Source organism: Oncorhynchus keta, chromosome 21 (assembly GCF_023373465.1).
Source record: "Oncorhynchus keta strain PuntledgeMale-10-30-2019 chromosome 21, Oket_V2, whole genome shotgun sequence".
Classification (NCBI taxonomy): domain Eukaryota; kingdom Metazoa; phylum Chordata; class Actinopteri; order Salmoniformes; family Salmonidae; genus Oncorhynchus; species Oncorhynchus keta.
Window position 1 is genome coordinate 38,262,332 of NC_068441.1, and position 16,810 is coordinate 38,279,141.

The window sequence follows — 16,810 nt, forward strand, 5'->3', positions numbered from 1 at the left end:
GGAGGTTTTCACTCAAAATCTCACAATACATGGCCTCATTCATTCTTTCCTTTACACGGATCAGTCGTCCTGGTACCTTTGCAGAAAAACAGCCCCAAAGCATGATGTTTCCACCCCCATGCTTCACAGTAGGTATGGTGTTCTTTGGATGCAACTCAGAATTCATTGTTCTCTAAACACGACGAGTTGAATTTTTACCAAAAAGTTCTATTTTGGTTCCATCTGACCATATGACATTCTACCAATCTTCTTCTGGATCATCCAAATGCTGTCTAGCAAACTTCAGACGGGCCTGGACATATACTGGCTTAAGCAGGGGGACACGTCTGGCACTGCAGGATTTGAATCCCTGGCGGCGTAGTGTGTTACTGATGGTAGGCTTTGTTACTTTGGTCCCAGCTCTCTGCAGGTCATTCACTAGGTCCCCCCGTGTGGTTCTGGGATTTTTGCTCACCGTTCTTGTGATCATTTTGACCCCACGGGGTGAGATCTTGCGTGGAGCCCCAGCTCCATTTCCTAATAATTGCTCCCACAGTTGATTTCTTCAAACCAAGTTGCTTACCTATTGCAGATGCAGTCTTCCCAGCCTGGTGCAGGTCTACAATTTTTTTTCTGGTGTCCTTTGACAGCTCTTTGGATTTTGGAGTGTGACTGTTTGAGGTTGTGGACAGGTGTCTTTTATACTGATAACAAGTTCAAACAGGTGCCATTAATACAGGTAACAGGTGGAGGACAGAGGAGCCTCTTAAAGAAGAAGTTACAGGTCTGTGAGAGCCAGAATTCTTGCTTGTTTGTGGGTGACCAAATACTTATCTTCCACCATAATTTGCAAATAAATTCATTAAAAATCCTATAATGTGATTTTCTGGATTTTTTTTCTAATTTTGTCTGTCAGAGTGAAGTGTACCTATGATCAAAATTACCCACTGTATATAAAAAAATTGCCCTAACAATTGTCAAAGACTCCAGCCACCCAAGTCATAGACTGTTTTCTCTGCTACTGCACGGTAAGCCGTACCGGAGCGCCAAGTCTCGGTCCAAGAGGCTTCTAAACAGTTTCTACCCTCAAGGCATAAGACTCCTGAACAGCTAATCAAATGGCTCCACAGACTATTTGCATTGCACCCCCCCACCTACCCACCTTCTACGCTGCTGCTACTCTCTGTTATTATCTATGTATCGTCACTTTAATAACTGTACCTACATGTACATATTACCTCAATTACCTTGACACCGGTGCCCCCGCACATTGGCTATGTACCGGTACCCCCTGTGCCCCCGCTATTGTTATTTACTGCTGCTCTTTAATTATTTGTTATTCTTATCGCTTTCTTTTTTTTAGGTACTTTCTTAAAACTGCATTGCTGGTTAAGGGCTTGTAAGTAAGCATTTCACTGTAAGGTCTACTACACCTGTTGTATTCTGCGCATGTGACAAATAAAATTTGATTTCATATATACAAATGTATGTGGACAACCCTTCAAATTAGTGGATTCTGCCATTTCAGCCACCTGTTGCTGACAGGTGTATAAAATCAAGCACACAGCCATGTAATCTCCATAGACAACCATTCGCAATAGAATGGCCTTGCTGAAGAGCTCAGTGATGTTCAACATGGCATTGTCATAGGATGACACTTTTCCAACAAGTAAGTTCGTGAAATATCTGCCCTGCTAAAGCTGCTCCAGTCAACTGTAGGTGCTATAATTGTGACGTGGGCACATCTAGGAGCAACAACAGCTCAGCCGTGAAGTGGTAGGCCACACAAGCTCACAGAACAGGACAGCCTGGTGCTGAAGTGCGTAGCGTGTAAAAATTGTATGTCCTCAGTTGCAACAGTCACTACAGAGTTCCAAACTGCCTCTGGAAGCAATGTCAGCATAAGAACTGTTTGTCGGGAGCTTCTTGAAATGGGTTTCCATGGCCGAGCAGCAGCACACAAGCCTAAGATCACCATGCGCAATGCCAAGCTGGAGTGGTGTAAAGCTTGCTGCCATTGGACTCTTGACAGTGGAAACACGTTCTCTGGAGTGAAGAATCACGCTTCACCATCTGGCAGTCCAACGGACAAATCTGAGTTTGGTGAATGCCAGAAGAATATTGAGAATTTTCCAGACCATGTGTGTTAATTATTAATTGCAGAAGAGCTAGTAAGATGAGTGCACTCTACATGTGCTCTGGGTCATTAGACATCATTAGACATGCACCTGTCTGGGGAGTGGACACGAAAGGTTATTCTATTAACTGTGTTATGGCCTAATATGTACTGTTGCTATGGTTACACCTCTTGGGGCTTTTTCAGAACACGGGTGTCCCTTTCAGAGGAGTTAGCAGGATGACATGTCTGGTTATTTCTGTAAATTGCCAAGGACTGCTGCTATGGTCCTACATGCATGCACCAGGGCTGAGATCCCGTTAATGGGATCAATTTGACAACAGCCAGTGAAAGTGAAGGGCGCCAAATTCAAACAACAGAAATCTCATAATTAAAACTCCTCAAACATACAAGTATCTTATACCATTTTAAATGTAATCTTGTTGTTAATCCCACCACTTTACAGCGAAAGCACCACAAACGATTATATTAGGTCAGAGCCAAGTCACAGAAAAACACAACCATTTTTCCAGCCAAAGAGTGGAGTCACAAAACAATTCATCACTAACCTTTGATGATCTTCATCAGATGACACTCATAGGACTTCATGTATGTTTATTTCGATAAAGTTCATATTTATATAAAAAATCTCAGTATACATTGGCGCGTTATGTTCAGTAGTTCCAAAAACATCCGGTGATTTTGCAGAGAGCCACATCAATTTACAGAAATACTCATTATAAATGTTGATGAAAATACAAGTGTTATACATGGAACTTTAGATAAACTTCTCCTTAATGCAACCGCTGTGTCAGATTTCAAAAAAGCTTTACGGAAAAGCAAACCATGCAATAATCTGAGTACGGCGCTCAGAGACCCAACAAGCCAAAAAGATATCCGCCATATTGTGCAGTCAACAGAAGTCAGAAATAACATTATAAATATTCACTTACCTTTGACGATCTTCATCACAATGCACTCCCAGGAATCCCAGTTCATTTACATTTACATTTAAGTCATTTAGCAGTTCCACAATAAATGTTTGTTTTGTTCGATAATGTCCATCATTTATGTCCAAATAGCTACTTTTGTTAGCGCGTTTTGTAAACAAATCCAAAGTCACGAAGCGCGTTCACTAGGAGCAGTCAAAATGTCAAAAAGTTCTGTTACAGTCCGTAGAAACATGTCAAACGATGTATAGAATCAATCTTTAGGATGTTTTTAACATAAATCTTCAATAATGTTCCAACCTGAGAATTCCTTTGTCTTCAGAAATGCAATGGAACGGGAGCTACCTCTCACGTGAACGAGCATCACGACTTTGTGGCACTTTGCCAGACCACTGACTCAAAGAGCCCTTATGAGCCCCTGCTTTACAGTAGAAGCCTCAAACAAGTTTCTAAAGACTGTTGACATCTAGTGGAAGCCTTAGGAAGTGCAACATGACCAATATCCCACTGTATCTTCAATAGGGAATGAGTTGAAAATTGACCAACCTCAGATTTCCATTTTTTGCCTGCCAGATGAGTTTTGTTATACTCTCAGACATCATTCAAACAGTTTTAGAAACGGCAGAGTGTTTTCTATCCAAATATACTAATAATATGCATATATTAGAAACTGGGACTGAGTAGCAGGCAGTTTCCTCTGGGCACCTTATTCATCCAAGCTACTCAATACTGCTACCAGCCATAAGAAGTTAAGGCGAGTACATATTATATCGTCTGTATTTTTTAACTATTGCCCTCAGACAAACCATCAAACAGGCAAAGCGTCAATACTGGATTAACATTAAATCCTATTGCAATAGCTCTGACGCTCGTCAGATGTGGCAGGGCTTGAAAAATATTAAAGACTACAAAGGCAAGTGTCTTCACTAATATTTTCAACCTCTCCCTGACCGAGTCTGTAATACCTATATGTTTCAAACAGACCACCATAATCCCTGTGCCCAAGAAAGCAAAGGTAACCTGCCTAAATGACCTCCAGTAGCACCAACGTCGGTAGCCCTGAAGTGCTTTGAAAGGCTGGTCATAGCTCACATCAACACCATGCCGGAAACCCTAGATCAACTCCAATTCGCATACAGTCTCAACGGATCCACAGATGACACAACCTCAATCGCACTCCACACTGCCCTTTCCCTCCTGGACAAAAGGAACACCTATGTGAGAATGCTGTTAATTGACTACAGCTCAGCTTTCAACACCATAGTGCCCACAAAGTCCATCATTAAGCTAAGGACCCTGGGACGAAACACCTCACTCTGAACCTGGATCCTGGACTTCCTGATGGGCTGCTCCCAGGTGGTAAGGGTAGGCAACAACACATCTGCAACGCTGATCCTCAACACGGGGACCCTCGGGTGCGTGCTCAGTCCCCCCCTGTACTCCCTGTTCACCCATGACTCTGTGGCCAAGCACGACTCCAACACATTAAGTTTGCTGACGACACAACAGTGGTAGGCCTGGTCACCGACAGATGAGACAGCCTATAGGGAGAAGGTCCGAGACCTGGCAGTGTGATGCCAGGACAACAACCTCTCCCTCAATATGAGCAAGACAAAGGAGCTGATCATGGACTATAGGAAAAGGAGGGCCGAATAGGCCCCCATTAACATTGACTGAGCTGAAGTGGAGCGGGTCGAGAGTTAAGTTCCTTGGTGTCCACATCACCAACGAACTATCATGGTCCAAACACACCAAGACAGTTGTGAAGAGGGAGACTGAAAATATTTTCCATGGGTCCCCAGATCCTCAAAAATCTCTACAGCTGCACCATCGAGAACATCCTGACCAGTTGCATCACCACCTTGTATGGCAACTGCTCGGCATCTGACCATAAGGAGCTACAGAGGGTGGTCCATATGGCCCAGTACATCACTGAGGTCAAGCTTCCTGCCATCCAGGACCTATATACTAGGCGGTGTCAGAGGAAGGCCCAAAAAATGGTCAAAGACTCAAGTCACCCAAGTCATAGATTGTCCTCTCTTCTACCTCACGGCAAGTGGTACCTGAGGGCCAAGTCTAGGACCAAAAAGCCCCTTAACAGCTTCTACCACCAAGCCATAATACTGCTGAACAATTAATCAAATGGCCACCCGGACAATTTACATTGACCCCCCCCCCCTTTTTGTTTTTACACTGCTGCTACTCGCTGTTTATTATCTATCCATAGTCACTTTACCAATGACCTTGACTAACCTGAACCCCGCACATTGACTCAGTCCTTTATATAGCCTCATTATTGTAACATAATATGTTTTACTTTGGTTTATTTAGTAAAGATTTTCTTAACTCTATTTATATAATGACACAATGCTAGGCCCAGATGCAGACACAGGAGGTAGATGGTTTGAGCTTTGATATTTATTATAGTCCAAGGGATAGGCAAAAGGCAGGTCGGGGACAGGCAATAGTCCATAGCCAGTGCACAGTCCAAAACGGTACAGCGCAGCAGTCAGGCTCGAGGTCAGGGGCAGGCAGAGTGGTCAAGCAGGCAGGCAGGCTCAGAGTCAGGACAGGCAAGGGTCAGAACCAGGATGATGAGAAAACGAGAGACTGGGGGAAAACCAGGAGCTAAGAGAAAAACGCCGGTTGACTTGGCAAGCAAGACAAACTGGCACAGACAGACAGACAGAAAACACAGGTGTAAATACACAGGGGATAATGGGGAAGATGGGCGACAAGGACAGGTGAAACAGATCAGGGTGTGACAATTTGTTGAACTGCATTGTTGGGTAAGGGTTAGCATTTCACGGTAAGGTCTACCTACACCTGTTGAATTCGGCGCATCTGACAAATCAAATTTGATATAATTAGATTTTAGCGATGCAGAAAAATTAACCGTTTTTACAGAGAATTAAGCATAATGATAATGTCTCTAGATTGCAGGAAAAAGCTGTTTCAAATGCTAAATACTCCAACCTCCAATATGCCCTCCGGCCATCCTCAAATACTGTGTGTGTGTGTGTGTGTGTGTGTGTGTGTGTGTGTGTGTGTGTGTGTGTGTGTGTGTGTGTGTGTGTGTGTGTGTGTGTGTGTGTGTGTGTGTGTGTGTGTGTGTGTGTGTGTGTAGCCTAGTGGTTAAGACTGTTGGGCCAGTAACCGAGAGGTTGCTGGTCTTAATCCCCGAGCCGAATAGGTGAAACATCTGTTGATGTACCCTTGAGCAAGGCACTCAGCCCTAATTGCTCTGGATTTTAGCGTCTGCTAAATGGCGTAAATGTATGTGCTCATGTGTGTGTGTGCTCATGCGTGCACATTTGTGCATGCTTATGTGTAAAGAAGAGGGAATGTTGTTAATTAACTCACTACCAGCAATGAGTGCTTGTTTCTTTACATTACATAGGCACTGCAATCTAGAATGTAGGGTATGTAAGTGTGACATATATGGATATACAGCAATTTCACAAGACAAGCAAAGTAATGTTGAAATGATTGTTTCCCTTTATTCATATCATTGACACATAACAAGCTATCTGTGCATGTATTCCTGGTCAATTATAGTATACTGGCACCTTTGATGTTTCCTGTGGTCTTATGTTTCCTCATTTGGCTGAGAAAGAGATAGACGAGAGAGAGAAAGAGAAAAGGAACGGAAAGAGAGAGAGAGAGAGAACGTGAGAGGGAGAGATAGTACAAATATGTCAGAGCCTCTCAACTTTAAGCACTGTATACCTGATTTGTGTTTTGCAATATAGTACAATGTTTGAACATGCATTGCACAATATACATACAAGTCGGAAATTTACATACACTTAGGTTGGAGACATTAAAACTAGTTGTTCAACCACTCCACAAATGTCTTGTTAACAAACTATCGTTTTGGCAAGTCGGTTATGACATCTACTTTGTGCATGACACAAGTCATTTTCCAACAATTGTTTACAGACAGATTATTTAACTTATAATTCACTGTATCACAATTTCAGTGGGTCAGAAGTTTACATACACTAAGTTCACTGTGATATTTAAACAGCTTAGAAAAGTCCAGAAAATTATGTCATGGCTTTAGAAGCTAATACAAACAATAGTACGCAAGTATAAACACCATGGGACCATGCAGCCGTCATACCGCTCTGTCTCCTAGAGATGAATGTGCTTTGGTGCGAAAAGTGCAAATCAATCCCAAAACAACAGCAAAGGACCTTGTGAAGATGCTGGAGGAAACAGATACAAAGTATCTATATCCACAGTAAAACGAGTCCTATATCAACATAACCTGAAAGGCCACTCAGCAAGGAAGAAGCCACTGCTCCAAAACCGCCATAAAAAATCCAGACTAAGGTTTGCAACTGCACATGGGGACAAAGATCGTACTTTTTGGAGAAATGTCCTCTGGTCTGAAGAAACAAAAATAGAACTGTTTGGCCATAACGACCATTGTTATGTTTGGAGGAAAAAGGGGGAGGCTTGCATGCCGAAGAACACCATCCCAACCGTGAAGCACGGGGGTGGCAGCATCATGTGGTGGGGAGGCTTTGCTGTAGGAGGGACTGGTGCACTTCACAAAATATATGGCATCATGAGGGTGGAAAATTATGTGGATATATTGAAGCAACATCTCAAGACATCAGTCAGGAAGTTGAAGCTTGGTTGCAAATGGACAATGACCCAAGCATACTTCCAAAGTTGTGGCAAAATGGCTTAAGGACAACAAAGTCAAGGTATTGAAGTGGCCATCACAAAGCCCTGACCTCAAAGCCTTGACCAGCTCTGTCAGGAGGAATGGGCCAAAATTCACCCAACTTATTGTGGGATGCTTGCGGAAGGCTACCTGAAACGTTTGACCCAAGTTAAACCATTTAAAAGCAATGCTGCCAAATACTAATTGAGTGTATGTAAACTTCTGACCCACTGGGAATGTGATAAAAGAAATATGAGCTTAAATAAATAATTCTCTCTGGGGCAGCAGGGTAGCCTAGTGGTTGGAGTGTTGGACTAGCAACCAGAAGGTTGCAAATTCAAATCCCCAAGCTGACAAGGTACAAATCTGTTGTTCTGCCCCTGAACAGGCAGTTAACCCACTGTTCATAGGCTGTCATTGAAAATAAAAATGTGTTCTTAGCTGACTTGCCTAGTTAATAAAGGTTAAAAATAAAAATAAATTCTGACATTTCACATTCTTAAAATAAGTGGTGATCCTAACTGACCTAAGACAGGGAATTGTTACTAGGATTAAATGTCAGGAATTGTGAAAAAATGAGTTTAAATGTATTTGGCTAAGGTGTATGTAAACTTCCAACTTCAACTGTGTATTAAAGGTAAAACAAAAAGTAATATTTAAAACATATAATCTTGTCTAAACAGAGAACGGGTGACGTTTCAGCTTTGCTTTTTGTTGTTTAATTTTGAGAACTATTCAGTTGGTCTCACCAGGGAAATTAAGCATATATTTCAAATACAGGCCAGTCAGAAGTTTTGACACACCTACTCATTCAAGGGTTTTTCTTTAGTTTTACTATTTTCTACATTGTAGAAAAAATAGTGAAGACATCAAAACTATGAAATAACACAAATGGAATCATGTAGTAACCAAAAAATGGTTAAACAAATCTAAATATATTTTATATTTGACATTCTTCAAAGTAGCCACCCTTTGTCTTGATGTCAGCTTTGCACACTTTTGGCATTCTCTCAACCAGCTTCATGAGGTAGTCACTTGGAATGCATTTCAATTAACAGGTGTGCCTTGTTAAAAGTTCATTTGTGGAATGTCTTTCCTTCTTAATGCGTTTAAGCCAATCAGTTGTGTTGTAACAAGGTAGGGGTGGTATACGGAAGATAGCCCTATCTGGTAAAATACCAAGTACATATTATGGCAAGAACAGCTCAAATAAGCAAAGAGAAATGACAGTCCATCATTACTTTAAGACATGAAGGTCATTCAATCTGGAAAATGTAAAGAACTTTGAAAGTTTCTTCAAGTGCAGTCGCAAAAACCATCAAGAGCTATGATGAAACTGGGTCTCATGAGGACAGCCACAGGAAAGGAACATCAAGAGTTACCTCTGCTGAAGAGGATAAGTTCATTAGAGTTACCAGCCTTGGCAATTAACTGCACCTCATATTGCATCCCAAATAAACACTTTACAGAGTTCAAGTAACAGACACATCTCAACATCAACTGTTCAGAGGAGACTGCGTGAATCAGGCCTTCGTGGTCAAATTGCTGCAAAGAAACCACTACCAAAGGACACCAATAAGAAGAATAGACTTGTCCTTTGGTCTGATGAGTCCAAATTTGAGAATTTTGGTTCCAACCGCTGTGTCTTTGTGAGACGCAGAGTAGGTGAACGGATGATCTCTGCATGTGTGGTTCCCCCCGTGGTTCCCCGCGTGAAGCATGGAGGTGTGATGGTGGGGGATGCTTTGCTGGTGACACTGTTTGTGATATATTTAGAATTCAAGGCACACTTAACCAGCAAGGCTACCACAACAACGATACACCATCCCATCTGGTTTGCGCTTAGTGGGACTATCATTTGTTTTTCAACGGGGCAATGACTCAACACACCTCCAGGCTATATGAGGGCTATTTGACCAAGAAGGAGAGTGATGGAGTGCTGCATCAGATTACCTGGCCCCCATAATCACCTGACCTCAACCCAATTCAGAAAGTTTGGGATGAGTTGGACCGCAGAGTGAAGGAAAAGCAGCCAACTAGTGCTCAGCATACGTGGGAACTCCTTCAAGCATTCTAGGTGACTACCTCATGAAGCTGGTTGTAAGAATGTCAAGTGTGTGCAAAGCTGTCATCAAGGCAAATAAGGTTAACCACCTTGTGCTTGATGACAGCTTTGAATAATCTAAAATATATTTTGATTTGTTTATCACTTTTTTGGTTACTACATGATTCCATATGTGTTATTTAATAATTGTGATGTCTTCACTATTATTCTACAATGTAGAAAATAGAAAAAATTCAGAAAAACCCTTGAATGAGTAGGAGTGTCCAAACTTTTGACTGGTACTGTATGCAGTTGAACCAGGCTGTAAATGTCCTGTAATCACCCATGATGACAGACAGTTGTGGCTGTTATGTGCATCTAATTTCATGTGTTATATCTCTATGGTCATGGGTACCTTTCTTCTCTGCCTGCTCCACCATTTCATGGATGATGTCTTCCAGCACGGGGGCCACATGCTCCAGCTGTTTGGCTGTCAGTCGAACACTTATCTCCACTGTCTTCCCCTGTCCACACACATTTATTAGACTTTTATAACACAAAATAGTCAACAACAAAAAACATTCACACATCCTGTGTGTGTGTGTGTGTGTGTGTGTGTGTGTGTGTGTGTGTGTGTGTGTGTGTGTGTGTGTGTGTGTGTGTGTGTGTGTGTGTGTGTGTGTGTGTGTGTGTGTGTGTGTGTGTGTGTGTGTGTGTGTGTGTGTGTGTGTACTTACAGGAGTTCCACCATCGTCCTCAGGAAGCTGTTGGATGGTGACATCCTGAAACTGTCCATCCTCTGACCGAGGCTCCATGTCCTTCCTCCCCAACTTATCCTGTAGGGCCTAAACACATACACACATATTTTCAAATAATGTGTCTGAATCAACTACTTCTATTGTAAGTATTTTAAAGCATTTTCAAATTCTGGAAAAAACCTACTGTTTGAAAACATTTTAAAATATCAAATACCAAATAGACATGGGTTCAAATTCATGGGAGTATTTATTTTAGTATTTTTTTTTTATATATTCCAATATTCAACTACTTGTTTTCAAATCAAAAATATCAAAATACTTACTTTCAAATGTCTCTGAATACCCTAAATAGTATTTGAACCCAGGTCTGACACAGATTGTGTAGAACAGACATGCCTCAGCTTTAGAAATCATATCAGCTCTGGTCATGGCATTTTTATCTGCAAAATACAGTACCGTGCAGCCTTCATAACATGACACTGGTATTCTCCCACTGGGCACAGACATCAGTTCAACATCGAGTTTTCATTTACATTTGGTTGAGTTGTCAACTAACATGAAATCAACAAAAAATGTCACCCTGTCATTGATTTTAGGTTAGAAAAAAAGACCAAATTCCCTGATGTCGATGACTTTTTGCAAATCCAATCCGTTTTCCACGTTGATTCAACGTCATCACATTGTTTGGTTGATTCAACCAGTTTTGTTTACCTCTGCCCCCCCCTTCCTGTGACTCACTTCACACTTCTCACCTTCAACTCCCTCATCTCTTTGGGGCTGAAGAAGGAGAAGTGTCCCTCTGCCCGTTCATGCAGCATGGCCACCAGACACACCAGCACCACACAGCCCGTCACCGCTCCACGCATGGTCATCCTGCTTAGTCCTGTCCAACACAAACTTGTTTGTACGATGTTGTTTGACCATTAAATAATAATGATGCTGACCAAGACAATTGACTTGTGTAATGTAAACATGTAATGAAAGTAAACTGATTGCACAGATGGCTGCTCACACAAACACGTACATATGCAGACAGGCACACAAAATACACACACACGGTGAGTAAACTCCTTAATAAATAAATACAAAAAGACAAACAGAAAATGAGACTGACAGAGACAGAGATAGATAAAGACAGACAGACAGACAGACAGACAAACAGACAGAAAAAGAGAGACCAAACGAGAAAGAGAGACAGACAGAGACAGACAGATCCATACCGCCAACTTGTTGAACTACCCACTCTGTTTCCCTGTGTGAGTCCCTGATGGTGATGAGCTAACTGGCTGTGTCCTGTTGTTCTGTCACCCTTCTAGAGACCCTGCTCTTTATATGGATCCACATCCTCATCCCTCGGTCTCTTTTACTGTCCCCTCTGACATCTGCTCCTCAACAGCTCTACCAGCCACTCTCCTCCAGCTCCTGGAAACACAAACATGTCTTAATGGGAATGGGCTGCCTTTCTTCCTGAATCAAATCAAATCAAAGTTTATTTGTCACGTGCACCGAATACAACAGGTGTAGTAGACCTTACAGTGAAATGCTTACTTACAGGCTCTAACCAACAGTGCAACTTCTAAGTAAAAAAAAAAGGCTTAGGTGAACAATAGGTAAGTAAAGAAATAAAAACAACAGTAAAAAGACAGTGAAAAATAACAGTAGCAAAGGGGGTTACTGTGGAAAAAAGTACAATAATAATAGGATGTATTATGTGTTTACAGTACTATTTCCCTTGTTATTGTCTTACTGCCAGATAATGTCAGAGCACAGACAATTCTGATTAAAGAGGACGTTTTGAGAGAGAAAATTATATGCCAAATGTACATGCTGTTTTTGACTATGTTTGTTTGTGTGTGCATATGTATGTGTGTGTGTGGGGGGGGCTGCTTCAGTTATAGCCAATAATACATTCTCAGCTCTTCAGTAATATCCTGTCTACCGTGACGTTTATGACCTGGCATTGTAACACTCAGCTACGCACATGGCACCACATACATTCATTTCTTGGTAACAGGTTACCGTGGATGACTTTTACCATACCGTTTCCTGCTGTAACACTTCACTTGTTTACTATTTAATCAATCATTCTTGCATGGTATTTTAGAAAAAACATTTTTAGATATCCTTCATGTGACGTGGACCTTGTCTAAATGGACTGTAGATGGACATAATAAATTCATAGAGATAAATGTCAAATGTGTTTTCGTGACTGGTCTTTGTTGTAGGCTATCCTTTGCTTGTTCCGAAAGTGTTGTAATTTTCTCTATGTATTTTTATGCAATAAGCGTGATTGACTGAGCATGAGGAAACCTTTAATGTCTAGATTTGGCCAGTTACATTTTTTGTTGAGTGGTTAGGGACAGGTTGAAATTTACTGGGGGAAGGGATGGACCAAAATAGGAGAGGGGTTGTCAAACTTAAAAATGTTTGCTTTGAGGAGAGTTGTGTTTTTTTATTGGGCACAGGGGAGGGTAGGGACCAATAAAACAAAGGTTTGCTATTGTGTAGCTATTATTAAGCTTAAGCTACTGCAGGCCTATGAAATGAAGGCAGTGCACCATGCCCTGGCGGTCCTACTGCCTCCGACAGGTGAGGTGAGTTGAAGAAGACTGTTTCAGGCCTACCAGAGTTAATCCTATAATCTAAAAACATAATGCTTATCATTATACAAAATATTCTGATCGAACATTTACAAATTAGCCTCCTTCTGTATATCTATGTCTGTATAGCAGAAGCAATAGCCATCTGTCATAAAGAAATTAATGTTGTGTCATAGCACGCCACCAGCATACCTCTATCTCTCGCTATCTCTCTGGGGTTAGGACGAAGCTTCTGTTCCTTATATACAGTTGAAGTTGGAAGTTTACATACACTTTAGCCAAATACATTTAAACCCAGTTTTTCACAATTCCTGACATTTAATCCAAGTACAAATACCCTGTCTTAGGTCAGTTAGAATCACCAATTTATTTTAAGAATGTGAAAATGTCAGAATAATAGTAGAGAGAATGATTTATTTCAGTTTTTATTTCTTTCATCACATTCCCAGTGGGTCAGAAGTTTACATACACTCAATTAGTATGTGGTAGCATTGCCTTTAAAATGTTTAACTTGGGTCAAACGTTTCAGGTAGCCTTCCACAAGCTTCCCACAATAAGTTGGGTGAATTTTGGCCCATTCCTCCTGACAGAGCTGGTGTGACTGAGTCAGGTTTGTAGCCCTCCTTGCTAGCACACGCTTTTTCAGTTCTGTCCACAAATGTTCTATAGGATTGAGGTCAGGGCTTTGTGATGGCCACTCCAACACCTTGACTTTGTTGTCCTTAAGCCATTTTGTCACAACTTCGGCAGTATGCTTGGGGTCATTGTCCATTTGGAAGACCCATTTGCGACCAAGCTTTATCTTACTGACTGATGTCTTGAGATGTTGCTTCAATATATCCACTTAATTTTCCACCCTCATGATGCCATATATTTTGTGAAGTGCACAAGTCCCTCTTGCAGCAAACACCCCCACAACATAATGCTGCCACCTCCGTGCTTCACGGTTGGGATGGTGTTCTTCGGCATGCAAGTCCCCCCCTTTTTCCTCCAAACATAACGATGGTCATTATGGCCAAACAGTTATATTTTTGTTTCATCAAACCAGAGGACATTTCTCCAAAAACTACGATCTTTGTTCCCATGTGCAGTTGCAAACCGTAGTCTGGCTTTTTTATGGCGGTTTTGGAGCAGTGTCTTCTTCCTTGCTGAGCGGCCTTTCAGGTTATGTCGATGTAGGACTCGTTTTACTGTGGATATAGATACTTTTGTACCTGTTTCCTCCAGCATCTTCACAAGATCCTTTGCTGTTCTTCTGGGATTGATTTGCACTTTTCACACCAAAGAACGTTCATCTCTAGGAGACAGAACGCGTGGTATGACAGCTGCATGGTCACATGGTGTTGCTATTGTTTGTACAGATGAACGTGGTACCTTCAGGCGTTTGGAAATTGCTCCCAAGGATGAACCAGACATCTACAATGTTTTTTCTGAGGTCTTGGCTGATTTCTTTTGATTTTCCCATGATGTCAAGTAAAGCGGCACTGAGTTTGCAGGTAGACCTTCAAATACATCCACAGGTACACCTCCAATTGACTCAAATGATGCCGATTAGTGTATCAGAAGCATCTAAAGCATGACATAATTTTCTGAAATTTTCCAAGCTGTTTAAAGGCACAGTCAACTTAGTGTATGTAAACTTCTGACACACTGGAATTGTTATACAGTGAATTCTACGTGAAATAATCTGTCTGTAAACAATTGTTGGAAAAATGTATTGTGTCATGCACAAAGTAGATGTCCTAACTGACTTGCCAAAACTATAGTTGGTTAACAATACATTTGTGGAGTGGTTGAAAAACGACTTTTAATGAATCCAACCTAAGTGTATGTAAACTTACGACTTCAACTGTATATATAAGTTGGTTAGGACATCTACTTTTTGCATGACACAAGTCATTTTTCCAACAATTGTTTACAGACAGATTATTTCACTTATACCTCACTATATAACTATTCCAGTGGGTCAGAAGTTTACATACATGAGAGGATCTGCAGAGAAGAACTGAAGAAACTCCCCAAATACAGGTGTGCCAAACTTGTAGCGTCATGAAAATTGCTGTGCAGCAACCTGTTTTTGCTTTGTCATTATGCGGTATTGTGTGTAGGGAAAAAAACTATTTAATACATTTTAGAATGAGGCTGTAACGTAACAAAATGTGGAAAAAGTCTAGTACTGAAAGCAAAAGTCTGAATGCACTGTACAAACAGCATGATCACTTTGCTCGTTGTATTAATTCTCGCATCTGCGAGCTCTCCTCCTCTCACCTTTTCTAATTTGCTTGTGGACTTTAGTGCACAACACATCAGCTGTCTGTGACCAGGCAAAGAAACCTTTCAAAGCCAAACCTTCGTACCAGAACCATTAACCACTACACACAGCCTACACGGGGACGGGGGTTGGAATTAAAAAAAATAAATAACATAAATATAGGACAAAACACACATCACGACAAGAGAGACAACATAGCACTACATAAAGAGAGACCTAAAGACAATAACATAGCAAGGCAGCAACACATGACAACACAACATAGTAGCAACACAACATGGTAGCAGCACAAAACATGGTACAAATATTATTGTGCAGAGACAACAGCACAAAGGGCAAGAAGGTAGAGATAACAATACATCACGCAAAGCAGCCACAACTGTCAGTAGGAGTGTCCATGATTGAGTCTATGAATGAAGAGATTGAGATAAAACTGTCCAGTTTGAGTGTTTGTTGCAGCTCGTTCCAGTCGCTAGCTGCAGCGAACTGAAAAGACGAGCGACCCCAGGGATGTGTGTGCTTTGGGGACCTTGAACAGAATGTGACTGGCAGAACGGGTGTTGTATGTGGAGGATGAGGGCTGCAGTAATAATATAATATAGATAATATATATAATGTAGATATCTCAGATGGGGGGAGTGAGGCCTAAGAGGGTTTTATAAATAAGCATCAACCGGTGGGTCTTGCGACGGGTATATATAGATGACCAGTTTACAGAGGAGTATAGAGTGCAGTGATGTGTCCTATAAGGAGCATTGGTGGAAAATCTAATGGCTGAATGGTAAAGAACATCTAGCCGCTCGAGAGCACCTTTACCTGCTGATCTATAAATGATGTCTCTGTCATCTAGCGTGGGTAGAATGGTCATCTGAATCAGGGTTAGTTTGGCAGCTGGGGTGAAAAAGGATAAATTACGATAGAGGAAACCAAGTCTAGATTTAACTTTAGCCTGCAGCTTTGATATGTGCTGAGAGAAGGACAGTGTACTGTCTAGCCATACTCCCAAGTACTTGTATGAGGTGACTACCTCAAGCTCTAAACCCTCAGAGGTAGTAATCACACCTGTGGGGAGAGGGGCATTCTTCTTACCAAACCACATGACCTTTGTTTTGGAGGTGTTCAGAACAAGGTTAAGGGTAGAGAAAGCTTGTTGGACAATAAGAAAGCTTTGTTGTTGGGCATTTAACACAAAATCCGGGGAGTGGCCAGCTGAGTATAAGACTGCATCATCCGCATATAAATGGATGAGAGAGCTTCCTACTGCCTGAGCTATGTTGTTGATGTAAATTGAGAAGATGGTGGGGCCTAGGATTGAGCCTTGGGATACTCCCTTGGTGACAGGCAGTGGCCGAGACAGCATATTTTCTGACCTTATTCACTGCACTCTTTGAGAAAGATAGGTAGCAAACCAGG

The 16,810-nt window shown here is 41.6% G+C and overlaps 1 protein-coding gene across 3 annotated transcripts; it reads right to left on the bottom strand.

The window, feature by feature from the left end:
- Positions 1-5,464: 5,464 nt before the first annotated feature.
- Positions 5,465-11,884, bottom strand: mlnl (motilin-like). 3 transcript variants are annotated; one of them, XM_052473871.1, is made up of 6 exons: positions 11,746-11,864; positions 11,278-11,408; positions 10,505-10,612; positions 10,183-10,291; positions 6,615-6,652; positions 5,465-5,713 (listed from the first exon to the last, which is right to left on the bottom strand). In XM_052473871.1, the coding sequence occupies exons 2-5, from the start codon at positions 11,395-11,397 to the stop codon at positions 6,645-6,647; spliced, it is 345 nt and encodes a 114-aa protein (XP_052329831.1). In that variant the 5' UTR covers positions 11,398-11,408; positions 11,746-11,864; the 3' UTR covers positions 5,465-5,713; positions 6,615-6,644. The 3 variants fall into 3 exon arrangements, with proteins under 3 accessions (XP_052329831.1, XP_035653384.1, XP_035653383.1); XM_035797491.2 differs by lacking the exon at positions 5,465-5,713 and having other exon boundaries at positions 6,521-6,652; positions 11,769-11,884; XM_035797490.2 differs by lacking the exon at positions 5,465-5,713 and having other exon boundaries at positions 6,521-6,652; positions 11,746-11,853.
- Positions 11,885-16,810: the final 4,926 nt, after the last annotated feature.